General features: G+C 38.6%; 1 protein-coding gene across 1 annotated transcript in view; it reads left to right on the forward strand.

Annotated features, from left to right (window-relative positions):
* Positions 1 to 16,701, forward strand: part of LOC105694407 (neurotrimin) — a 48,282-nt gene that overhangs the window by 18,855 nt on the left and 12,726 nt on the right. Inside the window, exons 4-6 of the mRNA XM_023434299.1 lie at positions 1,967 to 2,095; positions 3,084 to 3,221; positions 12,746 to 12,895. Of these exons, the coding sequence (XP_023290067.1) occupies positions 1,967 to 2,095; positions 3,084 to 3,221; positions 12,746 to 12,895 (417 nt within the window). The remainder of the gene's footprint in view (positions 1 to 1,966; positions 2,096 to 3,083; positions 3,222 to 12,745; positions 12,896 to 16,701) is intronic.

Raw genomic sequence — 16,701 nt, forward strand, 5'->3', positions numbered from 1 at the left:
AACGCCCATCATCCTTGACGCTCTTCCCAGGCTATCCGCAATTTCTCAAGCACACTCTCGCAAAGAGTTTGTCGTGGCAGTTTATCGACTCCTTTCCTGGGGTACTTACCTTCGGCCCTTGTGGACTTGCAGGACGTTCATAACTAGGGTGACCAGTAACCTCAATAACTCCTATTATTCTTCCGGTCGGCGACGTACCCGACACACTCGGTACACTTTATAGCAATCCTGTCCACGTTTGATCGACGAGTCTGCTCTAGTGCACTGTAAATATGTACGTGTTCCACCGTACACCTTTTATCCAAAGAAAGATGTTTGCAACTTCGAGATCGAACATTGTGAGATAGACATTGTGACCCCGGGTAGATTGTCTCGTGGGAAACGTGTAGACAGACACCAAAAGAAGGGGATCATCCTTTATATCCTTCACATCCTTCGTCCATTACCGTTTAACTTGTTCCATTGTGTTCCATCGTACACCTTTTATCCAAAGAAAGGTGTTTGCAACTTCCAGATCGAACATTGTGAGATAGACATTGCGACCCCGGATAGGTTGTCTTGTGGGAAACTTGTAGACAGACACCAAAAGAAGGGGATCATCTTTTATATCCTTTATATTCTTCGTACATTACCGTTTAACTGGTTTCATGGTGTTCTATCATATACCTTTTATCCAAAGAAAGATGTTTGCAACTTCCAGATCGAACATTGTGAGATAGACATTGCGACCCCGGATAGGTTGTCTTGTGGGAAACTTGTATACAGACACCAAAAGAAGGGGATCATCTTTTATATCCTTCATCCATTACCGTTTAACTGGTTTCATGGTGTGTCATCGTACACCTTATATCCAAAGAAAGATGTTTGCAACTTCGAGATCCAATATTGGGAGATAGACATTGCGACCCCGGCTAAACTGTCTTGTGGAAAACTTGTAGACAAACACCAGAAGAAGAGGATCATCCTTCATATCCTTCACATCTTTCGTCCATTACCGTTTAATTTGTTCCATTGTGTCCCATCGTACACCTTTTATCCAAAGAAAAGTGTTTGCAACTTCCAGATCGATCATTGTCAGATAGACATTACGACCCTGGATAGGTTGTCTTGTGGGAAACGTGTAGACAGACACCAAAAGAAGGGGATCATCCTTTGTATCCTTCATATTCTTCGTCCATTACCGTTTAACTCGGTGTCGATTTGTGGCTAAATCTTTTTGGTGCGTTTTTTGAATTGTCAAGGTCCTGAAGGACCAGAAATGATGTTGCCTTGTGTCTTACATACTAATATTGAAAGGACTGGGAACATTATTATCAAATGATCAACTGAATAGCAAAGTAGTAAAGAATAATTAAGAACATCTAATGGTTTTTTTTAACTTAGAAGTCTTAATTCCAACGAGGGTGAGATCCACCGATTGTTTTTAGTTTAGTGCCATTTCGCATTGTATTTACGAAGTAGCGCGCATTTAATCATTCCTGGACCTGATTGGATCGGTGTCCAATTTGGATTGTGTACAAGTAGTCTGCACCGAATTGCATTTGCGCTCAACTGGAGCATGCACTATCGGTCAGTGTTCCTGTAATCTGTGTCAAATCAGTGCACACATGCCGTCCCACAATGAGATTATAAATTGCCTCAGTATACAGTATTCCTTGTTTAGCGAACCTCTTTCCTGATTTGTCAAACTGGAGATCAGATGCCCCTGTAATCTCTAAATTTCTACTTATTTTATGTTTTTCCTGGGAAAAAATGTAGCGACTCAGCCAATTTATAACAAGAGTGGAATTCCCAATCAATGAATTTTCAAAGTCCTCACTCTGTATGGATCAGCTCCTGACACTATGCCAATGATGTCTACTCACAGCACGATTGTAATGCGATATCTTCTAGTAGGATGTCTCATATGATGATAACATATCTCTTGTGTATTAAGTTGTAATAGTGGTGACTTTTTTTTTTTCAGTGACCAGTATCGACGGCTCCATTTTCCACATAACTAGAGTAAATCGCTTGCACATGGGTCCCTATCTCTGCATAGCTTCCAATGGGGTACGACCAACAGTCAGCAAGCGAATTATGCTCATAGTGCATTGTAAGTATATTCCACATTTTGTTGTACAGGGTGATCCAGTAACTATTAGCACCTTCGATATCTTCTAATCCATGAGTGGCAGAAAAAAATTGGTCCAGCAAAAATTACACGGTACAGATGGAGTTAACAGACGGTGGTGACGATTTTATTTTGTTGGCGAAGTTGCTTGTAAGATATGAAGGTTTTTGCTTTTTTAAGTGAAACGTTGGGTTTTATAGACTTCTGATAGTAGCTCTTCAGGCGAATACAACGTCTTATAGTAAGATCTGTATCATTTACTTGAAAATGATGGACTAGAAATTCAATTCAGGATTCTAGGGTTCGATTTCTTAGACTAATATGTCGTAAATCAGGTGTAAATCTTCGTGAATGGTAAACTGCCATCTTCCTACTTGCTTATGGAAAATGATGTACCTAGTGGAAATCCAAAGCGAGTTTGTTTTCCAAAGGTGACATGTAGGAATATACAGAGGAGTCTTTGGTTAAAAATGGAAGGGACATGGTTGTTGCGAATGCATGCCGATTTTGTGATAGGTCAATCATGGTCAGTAACCCTGTCTCTCATTGATATTAACACTTTCTTATCACCTGATTTCGCCCCACCAAAGTCACATTAACACATTCGCGACCGGCAAATTATTTCCGTTTAAAATACTGAGTACCGGCGAAAGTAATGAAATTCTGAAACTGATTGCCGAAAATGGTAAAAGATTATGACTAGACACAATGACTAGAAATAGAGTGAAACCTGAAATGAACATAATTTCTGAGTACTTGGTGTATTTGCAATTACGTGGTTGATCGTTCACTTTTTTTTTTTAACAAGAGAACTGTATATTGCTCTTGTTCTTTGTTTGACATTTTCGTCTATGCGAAAAAGCCATTCGCAGCCAATATTACTTGATTTAGTCCTGGAATGGAAATGGAAGATCTCTGTCGATTGCCAACTCGAGATTTTCATTTGGCATTTTCATTTTTCTTCTTGCAGTTCCACCTATGATCTGGATTCAAAACCAACTCGTGGGAGCTCGAGTGGGTCAACAGATGACTTTGGAGTGCCACTCCGAAGCCTATCCCAAGTCCATCAATTATTGGACGAGAGATACAGGCGAGACCATTGCAAACGGTAGAGTTACAAATAAATTTGATTGATTGGGCATTTCACTGTCATTTTCGCGCGAAAGCTCTGTACAAATTTGGAGCGCTACATGCGTCGGTTCCTCCACTGTTAAACATTCAACAAGTTTCACATCCCTCGATTGCATTGAAGGAGAAAAATAAGAGCCTTAAAGTTACAGAAAGTGTTGTCCACGATATGGATAAAAAAAAGGTCCCATTAATGGATTAATCCAGTTATTTTCGGTAGTGTTACAAATTAATTTTATTATAATTAATATTATCTAACGGTAGAGTTACAAATAAATTTTATTGATTGCGCATTTCACTGTCATTTTTGCGCGAAAGCTCTGAAAATTTGGAGCGCTGCATGCGTCGGTTCCTCCACTGTTAAACATTCAACAAGTTTCACATCCCTCGATTGCATTGAAGGAGAAAAATAAGAGCCTTAAAGTTACAGAAATTTTTGTCTACGATACGTATAAAAACTGTCTCATTAACGGATTAATCCAGTTAATTTCATTTTCCCATGTGTACAATTAGCGAAAACATGTCTGTAAAAGTCAGCAGTAACTGCAGCTAAAAATGTCCGTTCATATTAATAAGGATGAAACCTTTATATTTAAAGTATTACAAAATCGTAGGTGCAACGAAAAATATCTGGAGACCTTACAGATTCGGTCTGTTGAGTTCATATTTCTTTTTCTGAAAGATTATGAGTATTTACAAGTGTTACGGAAGAAATCTGCAGATTTAATAGACTCAACAAGTTAACAAACTTAAGGGTAACATATATTTATATGTAATCGTTATGAATATTTATCCGTAGACTTTACAGATCTGTAAGTTTAACAGATTTTTTTTTCTTCGTTTAGTGGGAATGTTCAGTATTATTTTTTGCCAGTGCAGTTGGCTCTATGAATGTCCCACCCCATCAAGTTCCACCGACTTTGGCAATTTTCTGTAACTCACCCGGTACATGTACATTTATTTTATTGTTTATAGCAAATGACATTGTAGAGTGTGCTCCGCGATAGCTCAATTTTACTTTTTTCGCCTCGAAAAGTGTAATTACCGAAAGTCACCCCCTAAGCTTGCCAAGCCATGTACAAAGAATTGTTTACCCGCTGCGCTTCAAAATTGCATACCGCTCTATGTTCAATTTTCCGGGTTCGATGGCATTGGCAAAGGAGGCTTTTGCGTTAATTACTGGAGGTTCGTTTCGGCGATTAATCTTTCGGAAACTCCGGGTCGTCCGGCCGATGCCTCGAAGTGTCGGAATATCTGGCACGCTGCGAAACTGCAATTTATTATTCGACGGGCATGCTGCATTCTAATGTAATTCATACCACACGATGCTTTATACCGCCGATTTCATTCTCGATATTGAAAATATAACGCCGATCGCACTCGGCGGTGATTTAAGGGTGCATTAGCGTATGAACGAATTTCGCCCATTTTCTGGACCATCACTTCTGTTCCAGGGGGGCAGTTTAATGCAAAGGTGAATGGGCCTGCAGATTTAATAAATGTTATGAACATTCTGTTTCGCTGGATTTAATTCCATTTTAATAGATACCTTGATAGTGGGTCCATTTGTTAATTTTTAACCCTTCTTGTGCACGCCTCATCAGGGATTTATTAAGAGCAAAAAATGTTATGAACATTCTGTTTCGTTGGATTTAATTCCATTTTAATAGATACCTTGATAGTGGGTCCATTTGTTAACTTTTAACCCTTCTTGTGCACGCCTCTTCAGGGAATTATTAAAAGCAATAAATGTTACGAACATTCTGTTTCGCTGGATTTAATTACATTTTAATAGATATCATGATAGTGGGTCCATTTGTTAACTTTTAACCCTTCGTGTGCACGTCTCATCAGGAATTTATTAAGAGCAAAAAATGTTATAAACATTCTGTTTCGCTGGATTCAATTCCATTTTAATAGATACCTTGATAGTGGGTCCATTTGTTAATTTTTAACCCTTCGCGTGCACGCCTCATCAGGGAATTATTAAGAGCAATAAATAAAGAAAATCTCAGGATAAGGAGACGAGGCCTGGCACTCAACGGACTAATAAATGCAGTTTTTATAATTTTTTATTTCACATTGTGATGCGTCGAATTTATTTAATTTAAAAACTAATCTAAGTTTTACTTATGAATTCTGCTTTGATGCCGTACTCTGGGATCAATCTCTAAATCTTTAGGTCCTCGGATCAAAAATCAGTGCAGAGCATAAAGCAAGAACCCGTCAGTACCTGATGCGCTAATTAAAACATTAACTTCAAGGTTCCGGAAGTAATTACGGCACGTTGCAGCCGTGTATAATACTTTCTTGCGGCCTCGAGTACCGACGCTTTCATGAATTTGACATTAACGTCACTTACATAAGCTTATCAAGAAACTCGGCAGAATTTGGGGATAAATATGTGCATAAACATTCATGCATATATGTATATACTCGTTGGCAATCGAGTTCTTTGAAGTAAAGTTCAGCACGTCGATCGAATAAATATTAATTAATAATAAACATAAATATCTCGATTCTTGAAGTTTAGTATCAAATTCACGTGTGGTATAATTCATGAACTACAACCTCAGTATTCTTTAAAGTTATTTTTAATTGATTATTAAAGCTTATTTCATGACTATAGGTCGTTATAAAGTATTGTAAGGTTGAACATTTACAGCAGTCAAGAATTATTTGTTATCATGTTCTTTTATTTTCGTCTTAATAAATGCATAGATGATGAACTTTTATTTTCAGGCGTCTCATTAATTTCCGAGTAGCGCCGTAATATATAGATTTATCATAATAAGGCTCTATTGTTTATCCCTACATGGAAGCTTGATGAACTCAAAATTTGAACAACCTTTAGTTTTCTTCAAATTATGAAACGTCATTAAAAAAATGTTTTGCAACTTTAAACAGGAATTAACGTAACTGTCCATAAAACAATAAAATAAGTCATGAAAACATGTTGGACTGTCTGAATAAATTTTGGAACATTATGAAACGGCATTGAAAAAATGTTTTGCAACTTTAAACAGGAATTAACGTAACTGTCCATAAAACACTAAAATAAGTCATGAAAACATGTTGGAATGTCTGAATAAATTTTGGAACATTATGAAACATTGCTTTTTCAACACGCATTTTGGAGTATCTGTATAAATCAAATTATGAAACGGCATTAAAAAAATGTTTTGCAACTTTAAACAGGAATTAACGTAACTGTCCATAAAACACTAAAATAAGCCATGAAAACATGTTGTAATGTCTGAATAAATTTTGAAACATGAAACATTGCTTTTTCAACCCGCATTTTGGAGTATCTATATGAATCAAATTATGAAACGGCATTAAAAAAATGTTTTACAACTTTAAACAGGAATTAACGTAACTGTCCATAAAACACTAAAATAAGCCATGAAAACATGGAATCTCTGAATACATTTTGGAAAACATTTCTTCAGTTCCATGACAGTTTTTTCTTAGTGCACGTAGAAATGGCGTTTTTCGAAGTATGGTATACATTTTCCTGATTTTAATTTTCAGTGCCGCTGTTCCTGATTTTTGGTATACATTTGTATGCCAAAGTGTTCGAGTATGGCAACGTTTTTAACTGTGTAGATCTTTCTTGCAGAGATGCGAACTCTTTTTGTCAGCATTAGGAATTATCCCATGAAATTTACCGGGCGTCAGGTATGATGGTAATTCCCGGAACGTTATTCAACATCGTCGGACTTTCTCGCCAACTTTTCCGACTTTAAAGTCCGCGAAAGCTTTTCTTACGTTCTTTCTTCTCCCATTCCTTTGCTATTTTCCCTTCGTCCATCTTTCCCCGAATATAGTCCTCCACCTCGCCTCTCGTTTTCCCTCTCCGTTCGTTTTGCCTCATTATTTGCGTGCTGGCGCATAATGTCATTGAACTTTTTAAATTTCTAGAGAGCATTATGAATGCGGTGGATCTTAATACTAGCTGGACGTACTTGTGTAAATAGAAATTGAAAGACGAAGGGGGAAACGGGAGGAAAGGGAAAGGGAAAACTTAACGAGAAAGGATGATTAGTAATGTAATAATTCAGGTAATAATAATGTTGGCTGAGTCTTCGGCAAATATTTTGCCAGTCTCTCGTCAAGGAGTAAGGAAAGGAAATAAAGTGAAATGTTTAAATAGACGTTAAAGGGAGAAGAAAGAGAAGAGACAGTAGGCAGGAAACAAAAGCGAAGACGATAATGAGGAAGAGTGATCAATAACCTACTGATATCGGTAATAACAATATTGGTTGAAAATTTGGTAAATGTTTTACTAATTTCTTGTGGAGTTGGAAAATCTATTAAATCGAAATGTTTAAATAAAATTTGGTTGGTGTGAAAATAAAAAAATTACAGGGAATGTATGTAAACCATGACATGAAACAACCATCAATGTGATGATATAATGGATCGGGAATCATTAAGAACCTAGTACATCGGGTGCTGTGAGAATTGCAAACGCTGGTGATTGAATGTACCTGCTAGCGTTGCACTAGATGTGTATTACATGAATTCATTTAAATAAAACATGGTATAGCTATTGCGCGAACACGTAGATTTGATCAATAAAGCTGAGTGTAATCGGTTAATGGGCTGGGAAATGTGGTTGTATCAGGATTCAGGACAGGGCCAACCATTACGGCTTTACTGGGGCATTATTGCACATTAAAATTTCGATAGGTGTGATGTTTCATATCCAGGTTTGTCTTTCTCCATGCGGCTGTTTGATGACATACTGAAACAGTGTGGAAATGTTTCATAAATAATTTCACGCCCTAATGAACGGAACGATTCCTGATGTACCAAACAGGCGCATACTCCGGCAAAAGTGGTTGTGTCACCCCCGATGCCATATAGCCAATACCGGGATCAAAGAGCCTCGGCCATTTCTGGTGCAGCGTTCCAGGACAGATGGTAAATTTCTTTAACGCCACTTTCACATCACCTTAAACCAGACAACGTATCAGCATCGAAAAGAAAGCCCGGCTCCGGTACTCAAGTTCCAGTACCGATCCCAGCCAAGAACCTCGACAGAGTATTAAACAATGTCTTCGGTGTAAAGCTTCGAAGTCACGACCATGAACGGAACGATTCCTGATGTACCAAAAAGGCGTATACTCTGGCAAAAGTGGCCGTGTCACCTCCGATGCCATATAGCCAATACCGGGATCAAAGAGCCTCGACCATTTCTGGTGCAACGTTCCAGGACGGATGGTAAATTTCTTTAACGCCACTTCCACATCATCTTAAACCAGACAACGTATCAACATCGAGAAGAAAGCCCAGCTCCGGTAATCAAGTTCCAGTGCCGATCCCAGGAAAGAACCTCGACAGAGTATTAAACAATGTCTTCGGTGTAAAGCTTCGAAGTCGCGACCATGAACGGAATAATTCCTGATGTACCAAACAGGCGCATACTCCGGCAAAAGTGGCCGTGTCACCTCCGATGCCATAAAGCCAATACCGGGATCAAAGAGCCTCGGCCATTTCTGGTGCAACGTTCCAGAACGGATGGTAAATTTCAGCGCGCGGCTTTCCTCCATGCACGCTACCCAGCCTCGGGATTTTTGATATGCCAGGGAAATGCAGCGCAAATGCGGCGGGAAATAATGCCTGGGATCGGGAAGAAAGAAGGAAATCTAGAGGATGGAGGCCGGTTGGGGGAGGCAGGAGAGAACGTAGCTGCAGTTTCAGCGCTTTCGTTTTATGACGCGTGCACCTGTAGGAGACAGGTATGTTTCTCAGTGATATTCCGGCGCAATCGATGCACGATTGTCTAGACGAGCGGCTCCGGAAGGGCAAGACCGCAAGACGGGTAGGCACTCATGTGGGAAACCGTAATCCTCGTTTTTTCGAGCGACCAAGCACGAGATGCGTTGCCCCAACCGAGAGCGCGCGGTATTGGGCAACGGCGTTTCCAAATATCCTCCGTAGGGTGGTTTCCGCTTCTTTTTCGGCTCCCTCTTCCTCACAGACTTCGTTTCCACCTGCAACCATCCTTTCTTCGTTTAACCCTTTCCCTCTGCCCAGTCTACTGGCTCTTGTTGTCGCGCTGCTTTTTCCCGCGAAGCCCGTAGTTGACTTTAAGAAAAACTTACGGCCGTTACGTCGCCGCGCGTTTATCGTTCAGAGTTATACGCAGTAAAATGAGGAAATAAAGCACATCGCCTTCCATAAAGCGACGCCGGTGATGTATTGCGAGTAATGACGCATGGCAACATTTATTCCGCGATTCCTTTAACGACTCGGCCCAGCCGGGAGCTTTGTGCCAGTTATCTCCAGCAAACTGCCGTATTGTGTGGACGTTCTGTTTCTGCGGGTTTCTGCACCGATTCTGGAATTGTATACGGCCTGGTTTCTTTTTTAAACGTCCTGCTGTTACAAGTTCTTGCCTTGCTCGACGGTTTTTTGTTGGGAAGATGCCTCAAAAGAGCTTTTGGTACACGGTTTAAGGGGGAGGGACCAGCTTGACTTCGGTGAGCATCGGGTGGACATCCGAAGGAATTCTCGCCACCCTCGTTATTTTTTATAAGGATCTGTAGGAATATAGGAATAAGAGAGAAATAGCTTTACCTTGAAAACGGAAAGGAAACTAAGATAAAATTTATTATGAGATAAGGTGCACCGTTCGTGTCCGGCGTTTGGCTTTCGCCCTTCGATACTTTCGTCGTCGTCGTCGTCTTCGGACTGCCTCCCTTTCCTTCCAGGGTAGGCCTGAGACCTCGATGTCCCTAAAATACAGGGTGCACGTGAGCTGCACGTTTTTAGAAATCGTCGAAGGTTCTTCATTCGAACGAGGCATTCGAAACTCGCAGAAAGAAGGTGATAGTCGATGAAATTTCCTTCTAAACCTCCAACATACCACATTTTGATTTATCGCGTAAAAACGATTCATGATTCAATAAATGCAAGTTACGTCCACCGTGGTGGCGATTCTACTTTTTTAAGTTCACTCCACGACGCCATTCGCAGTCTCATATAATGCTGCTATTGTAAGCTTACGATCGAATTCCCATGAAACCCCAAAGAATACTCAACTGAGAAGTCTTTTATACTCCACAAAATATACTTAATATTTTTTACTTCCACCTGAGTAACAATAACCTCCACGCGAATAGACGCAATGATTCTTAACAGCAATTACAGTCAAACTTTAAAATCTATCCTCGAATATTCAATTCTGGTATAGAAATTGTGCTAATTCTTTGATCTTGGAATCTGGACTTGATAAATCTATGATGAACATGATGATGACGTTGACGGTGCCACGGTGATAACGATTATGATAGCGAGAATTTAGTGATTCGGTTAGGTCGAGGAGTAAGTTCCCACTATTTTAATCACGTTACATTGTGGCAAAATCAGCGGGAAGTTATTCCTCAACTTTATGTAATTATTACCTTTCACCGATTGCCGATTGATAGGCAAATTTGATGTCGAAAATGCTCTTTAAGGAAACCTTTATCAGCAAACTCAAGCGCCTGATTAAAGGACTCTCAGGCACCATTCTCGCCCAATTTTATCATTCGCTACAATGGAAACTTTGGACTGCGGCTCCTTTCTTTCTGCACGTTACATTACGTTAAAAACAATGGGATGTTATTCCTCAACCTTATGTAATTATTATCTTTCACCGATTATCGATTGATAGACAAATTTAATGTCGAAAATTCCCTTTAAGAAAATCTTTATCGGCAAACTCAGGCACCTGATCAAAAGACTCTCACGCACTTTTTTTTACCAATTTTTGCACTCACTACAGTGGAAAGTTCGGACTGTGGCTCCTTTTTTTCTGCGCGATACATTATGTTAAAAACGGTAGGAACTTATTCCTCAACCTTACGTAATCAATATTTTTTATCGATTGCCGATTGATAGGCAAATTTAATGTCGAAAATTCCCTTTAAGAAAATCTTTATCGGCAAACTCAGACGCCTGATCAAAGGACTCTCACACACTTTTTTTGACCAATTTTAGCACTCACTACAGTGGAAAGTTCGAACTATGGCTCCTTTCTTTCTGCACGTTACATTATGTTAAAAACCGCGGGAACTTATTCCTCAACCTTATGTAATTACTATCTTTCATCGATTGCCGATTGATAGGCGAATTTAATATCGAAAATTCCCTTTAAGAAAATCTTTATCGGCAAACTCAGACGCGTGATCAAAGGACTCCTAGGCACCTTTCTCGCCCAATTTTATCACTCGCTACAGTGGAAAGTTCGGACTACGGCTCCTTCCTTTCTGCAATAAAGGGGGTTCGGATAAGAAAGAAAGGATCAGCCGTCTGCTTCTGGCCTCACCCCTTTTCTCCCTGATGGGTCTCGGATATTCTCGCGGAAGTTCTCTCGATACTCTTAGATTTTCCACTTTTAACCCCCGCGCTCTGATTTTTACACTCGATCACCCTTTCACGTTCCTGGCATGGAACACCCTTTTTCGAGCGGGGCTTTTTCTTCTTTTCGAGGGAGCAGTTTCCCTCGAGTCAAGGTACAGAAGGAGGCACTTACAATTTCAGAAATTTTATCGATGTCCCTTTCGATAGATTACGGAAGGCGGAGTAATAGTTTTGCTAAATCGTCTTACTAAATTATCTGCCTAAAGCTTCCTAAAGGTACCCATGTAAATTTACATACTCAATCATTGGTTACTTTGATGCCACAATAAATTGCAGTAAAATTACATTGTCTCTGTGATATCACATTCAGCATCTAAGTTATGTTAAAAGAAATTATAATATAATATTACATCTAATTCCGGTAAAAATGCGCTAATATTGTAAATATATAATTTTCCGTGGATTTATACATTTCCTAATTTGTAATTTTTCCAGTTTACGTCTTTCTATATAAACCTTGATTTATGAGGTATGTAAAAATGTATGTAAATCTTCATCGATTTTTATCAGTGCGGGATTTGCATACCGATGCCTCGTCGTGTGCAATGCATGTTTCACTCCATTCTCTAATTACTTCAGTAACGGGCAAATAATACACGCTGTAATTTATGCTTTGTACCACGGATTACAAAAGGGCGGTACAATACACGATTTACTATTTGACTGTATTTACATTAACATTTCTTATTTTTGTGAACGTTTACCCATTTGGTTGTTTTACTGTCGCTATTTCCGAAAGTAGTAAACATCTAATACATCATATCATTTTATAACTATTTAACAATGCTTGTGTTTAAGATATAATTAACACGTTCGAGCCGAAACAAATGACGAGTACGATGTCGTTAATGGACCGGCACAACACCATCAACATTAATTAACGTCCTTTTGTCGCATATATCATGCGTACTTATTCACTTTCCAGGTTCAAAGAACGTTACAATGATACCCTAATTTAAGAAAAGTCAGTGATGCAGATTACATATTAATGCATCAGGCAATCTCATAATTTATGAGGAACTTTTCTTGCTCGGTGGTATTGGTCGCAATGATGTTGATAAATTTATAACCGATGTACCATTGTTCCAGGTGATAAGTACGATCAGGTGCTGCTGGACAACGCCTACAAGGTGCACATGAAGCTGACGATCCAATCCGTAAGCGAATCCGATTATGGATCGTACAATTGTTACTCCAAGAACTCTCTTGGAAGTACGGATGGAAGTATCAAACTGTACCGTAAGTGTTAACCACTATGTTATAAACAATTCTTGCCGTCTTCCAGCACTATTTCTCATCTTCCGCTTCCACTGGACGTTTGCCTAAAGCATGTAAGTGTTATTTGTTAAGTACCTACAGAACAAATGTTTGACATCCAACCACTGGATACATGCCTAGAGCATGTAAGTGTAATGCATTAAGTAGGTTCAGAATAAATGTTCGGGATCCAATCAATGGAAGTTTGCCTAAAGTATGTAAGTATAATTCATTAAGTAGGTTCAGAACATATGTTCGGGATCCAATTAATGGACATTTCCCTAAGGCATGTAAGTGCCATTCATTAAGTGGGTACAGAACAAATGTTCGGGATCCAATCTATGGAAGTTTGCCTAAAGCATATAAGTGTCATCCATTAAGTAGGATTAGAACATGTGTTTGAAATCCATCCAATGGAAGTTAACCTAAAGCATGTAAATGCCGTTCATTAAGTAGGTTCAGAACAAATGTTCGAGATCCAATCAATGGAAATTTGCCTAAGGCATGTAAATATAATTCATGAATAGGTTCAGAACATACAAATGGTCCGGAAGAAATTAGGAATTACCTGGGACATTTCGATCGATGGCAAAACTCTGAAGAATCCATGCTTTTCTTCGATAACAATATAAATAAATTCATCTCTTTTAGAACGCGAATAAAATACAAATTTTGTTCAAGATGTAACTTGGTGTGAATGAAACAATAATATCGTTTCATTGTCAATAGACAGTCAACAATCGATACTGCTAATGTACTTCTACCTATCTGCAATATCGTTAATCGGTATATTTTGGATCATTTCTTGAAACATCTAAACATTTTCAAGAACGGCTGAATTAAATGATTGTTTATTTTTTATTTAATAAAAGTAAAGTACTAATCAAGAAGAATTTAAGACATAGGGTCATGCATCGTTGAATTCGTCTTTAATTCTATTAAATAGGAAATACCCTATCTCATTAAAAACACATCCATGGCTTCGATAACTATAAAAAATGACCAACAAAAGTCTTTTCTGCATAAATTGTGGCCTATAATAACCTTCAAATATCGGAATCATTTTTACGTACCTTCTGTAATGGAATAAAAAATAAAATGGGCAGTCTTGTATAAACGGTAATGTTCAAGTAGGTACCTCTATAATGAACAAAGTAATTATTTATAAATATCGATCAATTATTTTTAGGGGCATGATTAAACACGTTTCGTGTTCAAAGACCCTTTCTATATGGTTATTTCACGCATATGCGAGCAGCGCTAATACTTTAGTGAGCTTTCACGTAAGTTCGATCGGTCCCCACGGCGGGTATTTCTGCTTTCAAGATTTTTCCCATAGAAAATAAAAACCTCGACATGATCTGCTCCACGTCAAATGAAGAGAATCCCTTCAAAGGTTACTCCAGAATATTTTCGAATTTTCCGATGCTCGTTCCCGGGGCATTTTCATTCAAAACAGGCTTCACACAGATACGAGTGTTTTACATGTGCATATATCTATTGAAAAATCCCAATAAAAAGCATCATCAGCCGAAATATCTGAAATATAAACCACCACTAGTCGGGAAGAACTCAATACGTTTTTGCAGCAAGTGCAGGTCCTTATCACGTTACCTACTTATTCGTTAAAATACTATCTCATTAGAAGTCCGAGAGTAGATTTTGCAATCAGGGGGCAATTTGCGCAGGGCTTTCTATTTCGAAGTACTCGAGGTTTTCCTGAAAAAAACCGTGGAAGGTCGGCAGTCTTTTTCATCCTCAAGCGACATTAAAGAGCATATCGTCATGGAGTGCATCACGTGTAGTGCACTCGGCTTCTAATGATAGCAGTACTTGCTTGTTGCTTCACCGGAGCAACCTTCTTCACTTGAAACCAAATTAAAAGGACACGGCCTGAGGTAGTGTTGCAAGCTCCATCGTTAATAAACACTTTGACACAGCCATTGCAGCGGTACAGAGAGACGACGATACACTGGCTCGAGATAAAAGTGCTACTTGATGTACTTGAAGAAGTGCACTTCTCTCTGGGAGGTCATACAACATTTTCCCGAACGCTCCTCGTCTTGCATATAGACACTTCACTGAAATTAACTTATCTCGAATAATGAAATGGACTGTTTAATAGCTCCCGAAAGTTCTTGGAAAATGAATCTTTGAGGATTTGAATTTTAAAAGTTGATGAATGAAATCTGCGGAAAAGGAAAAGCAACTGAATAGTTCGAAAAAGGTATGTTAAAATTGTTCATATGTGCTGATTCTAGACCGAAAACCCCAGATTGGAAACCTATGAATGTACTTTTCGAAATCTATAATTTCATTCCGACCGAGAAGAAAATCGATATGAAACTCAATATTCATTGCATTCGTTGTATATTACTGATTGCAAGAAATGGGAGAAAAATTGGCGAAGGATAATGAACAATTACAAAGAACCTGCCTGCCACAATTGTACTTAACATAATGAGTTCGGAATTTCGCTTTCACGCAAAGAAGTATTTCTTGTTAAAATATATTCCAACATCAATTCCCAAATATTCGATGCTACACATTTAGGTATCGCAAATTAAATTATGTTTCAAGTGTGCTGATTCTAGACCGAAAACCCTAGATTGGGAACCTATGAATGGACTTTTCGAAATCTATAATTTCATTCCGACCGAGAAGAAAATCGATATGAAATTCAATATTCATTGCATTCGTTGTATATTACTGATTGCAAGAAATGGGAGAAAAATTGGCGAAGGATAATGAACAATTACATGGAACCGGCCTACTATAATTGTACTTATCATAATGAGTTCGGAATTTCACGCAAAGAAGAATTTTTTTTTTAATTTTATTCCAACATCACATCCCGAAAATTCAATGCTACACATCTAGGTATCGCGAATTAATTAATTTAAATTATGTTTCAAATGTGCTGATTCTAGACCGAAAATCCCAGATTGGAAACCTATGAATGGACTTTTCGAAATCCATAATTTCATTCCAACCGAGAAGAAAATCGATATCAAATTCAATATTCATTGCATTAGCTGTCTATCAATGATTGCAAGAAATGGAAGAAAAATTGGCGAAGAATAATGAATGATTACAAGGAACATGATGAATTACCAGGACGCGCGATTCCGTTCCTGGATTTGTCAGGAACTAGTCTAATTCATTCTGACGGTGTTTTCGTCGTCTGACCCGGAACAAACGTGATGCGAAATTAACCAGCCAAACGTTTCACTTGGACGTTAAGCAGCCGAGAATTTTCCGCCTTTAGAAACCAGGGATCAAAAGACGGAAGACAAATTACCGGAGATGCGGAAAAACGAGGTCTCGCCCAAAGCATCGCCGGATTTCCGGCGTGGTTTTTGCGCGATGATCGGAGTCGGCAAATCTTTGCCACTATATAGTTTCATCTGCCATTGTGGATTTCCGATCGCATTACTTCATGAAGCAATCAGTGTATAAGATTCGAAAAACGAGGCGGAATAAAAAGGAAGCAATAACTCATTGCCATTTAGCGTTGAAATTACCCCGGTTAAATTGCATTGCATAAAGCATTAAAATTGCAACTACTAATGGGTAGCGGGAATAAATATATCAAACTTTGTAAAAAGGATCTATTAAGTCAGAGACGAATGATCACAGTTCCTAGAATTTTTATAAATAAATGCAACTTTAATCGCGTTATGATAGAGAACAAATTACATTTGTAAATATCATTAATTTCTTATACCTGTCATTTTTGGTGTTGCAATGTTAATTACTGCAACTTTTAAACGAACCCTACTTCTAAA

The sequence above is a fragment of the Orussus abietinus genome, unplaced genomic scaffold, assembly GCF_000612105.2.
Source record: "Orussus abietinus isolate OABI.00-Male unplaced genomic scaffold, Oabi_2.0 scaffold45, whole genome shotgun sequence".
NCBI classification, from domain to species: Eukaryota; Metazoa; Arthropoda; class Insecta; order Hymenoptera; family Orussidae; genus Orussus; species Orussus abietinus.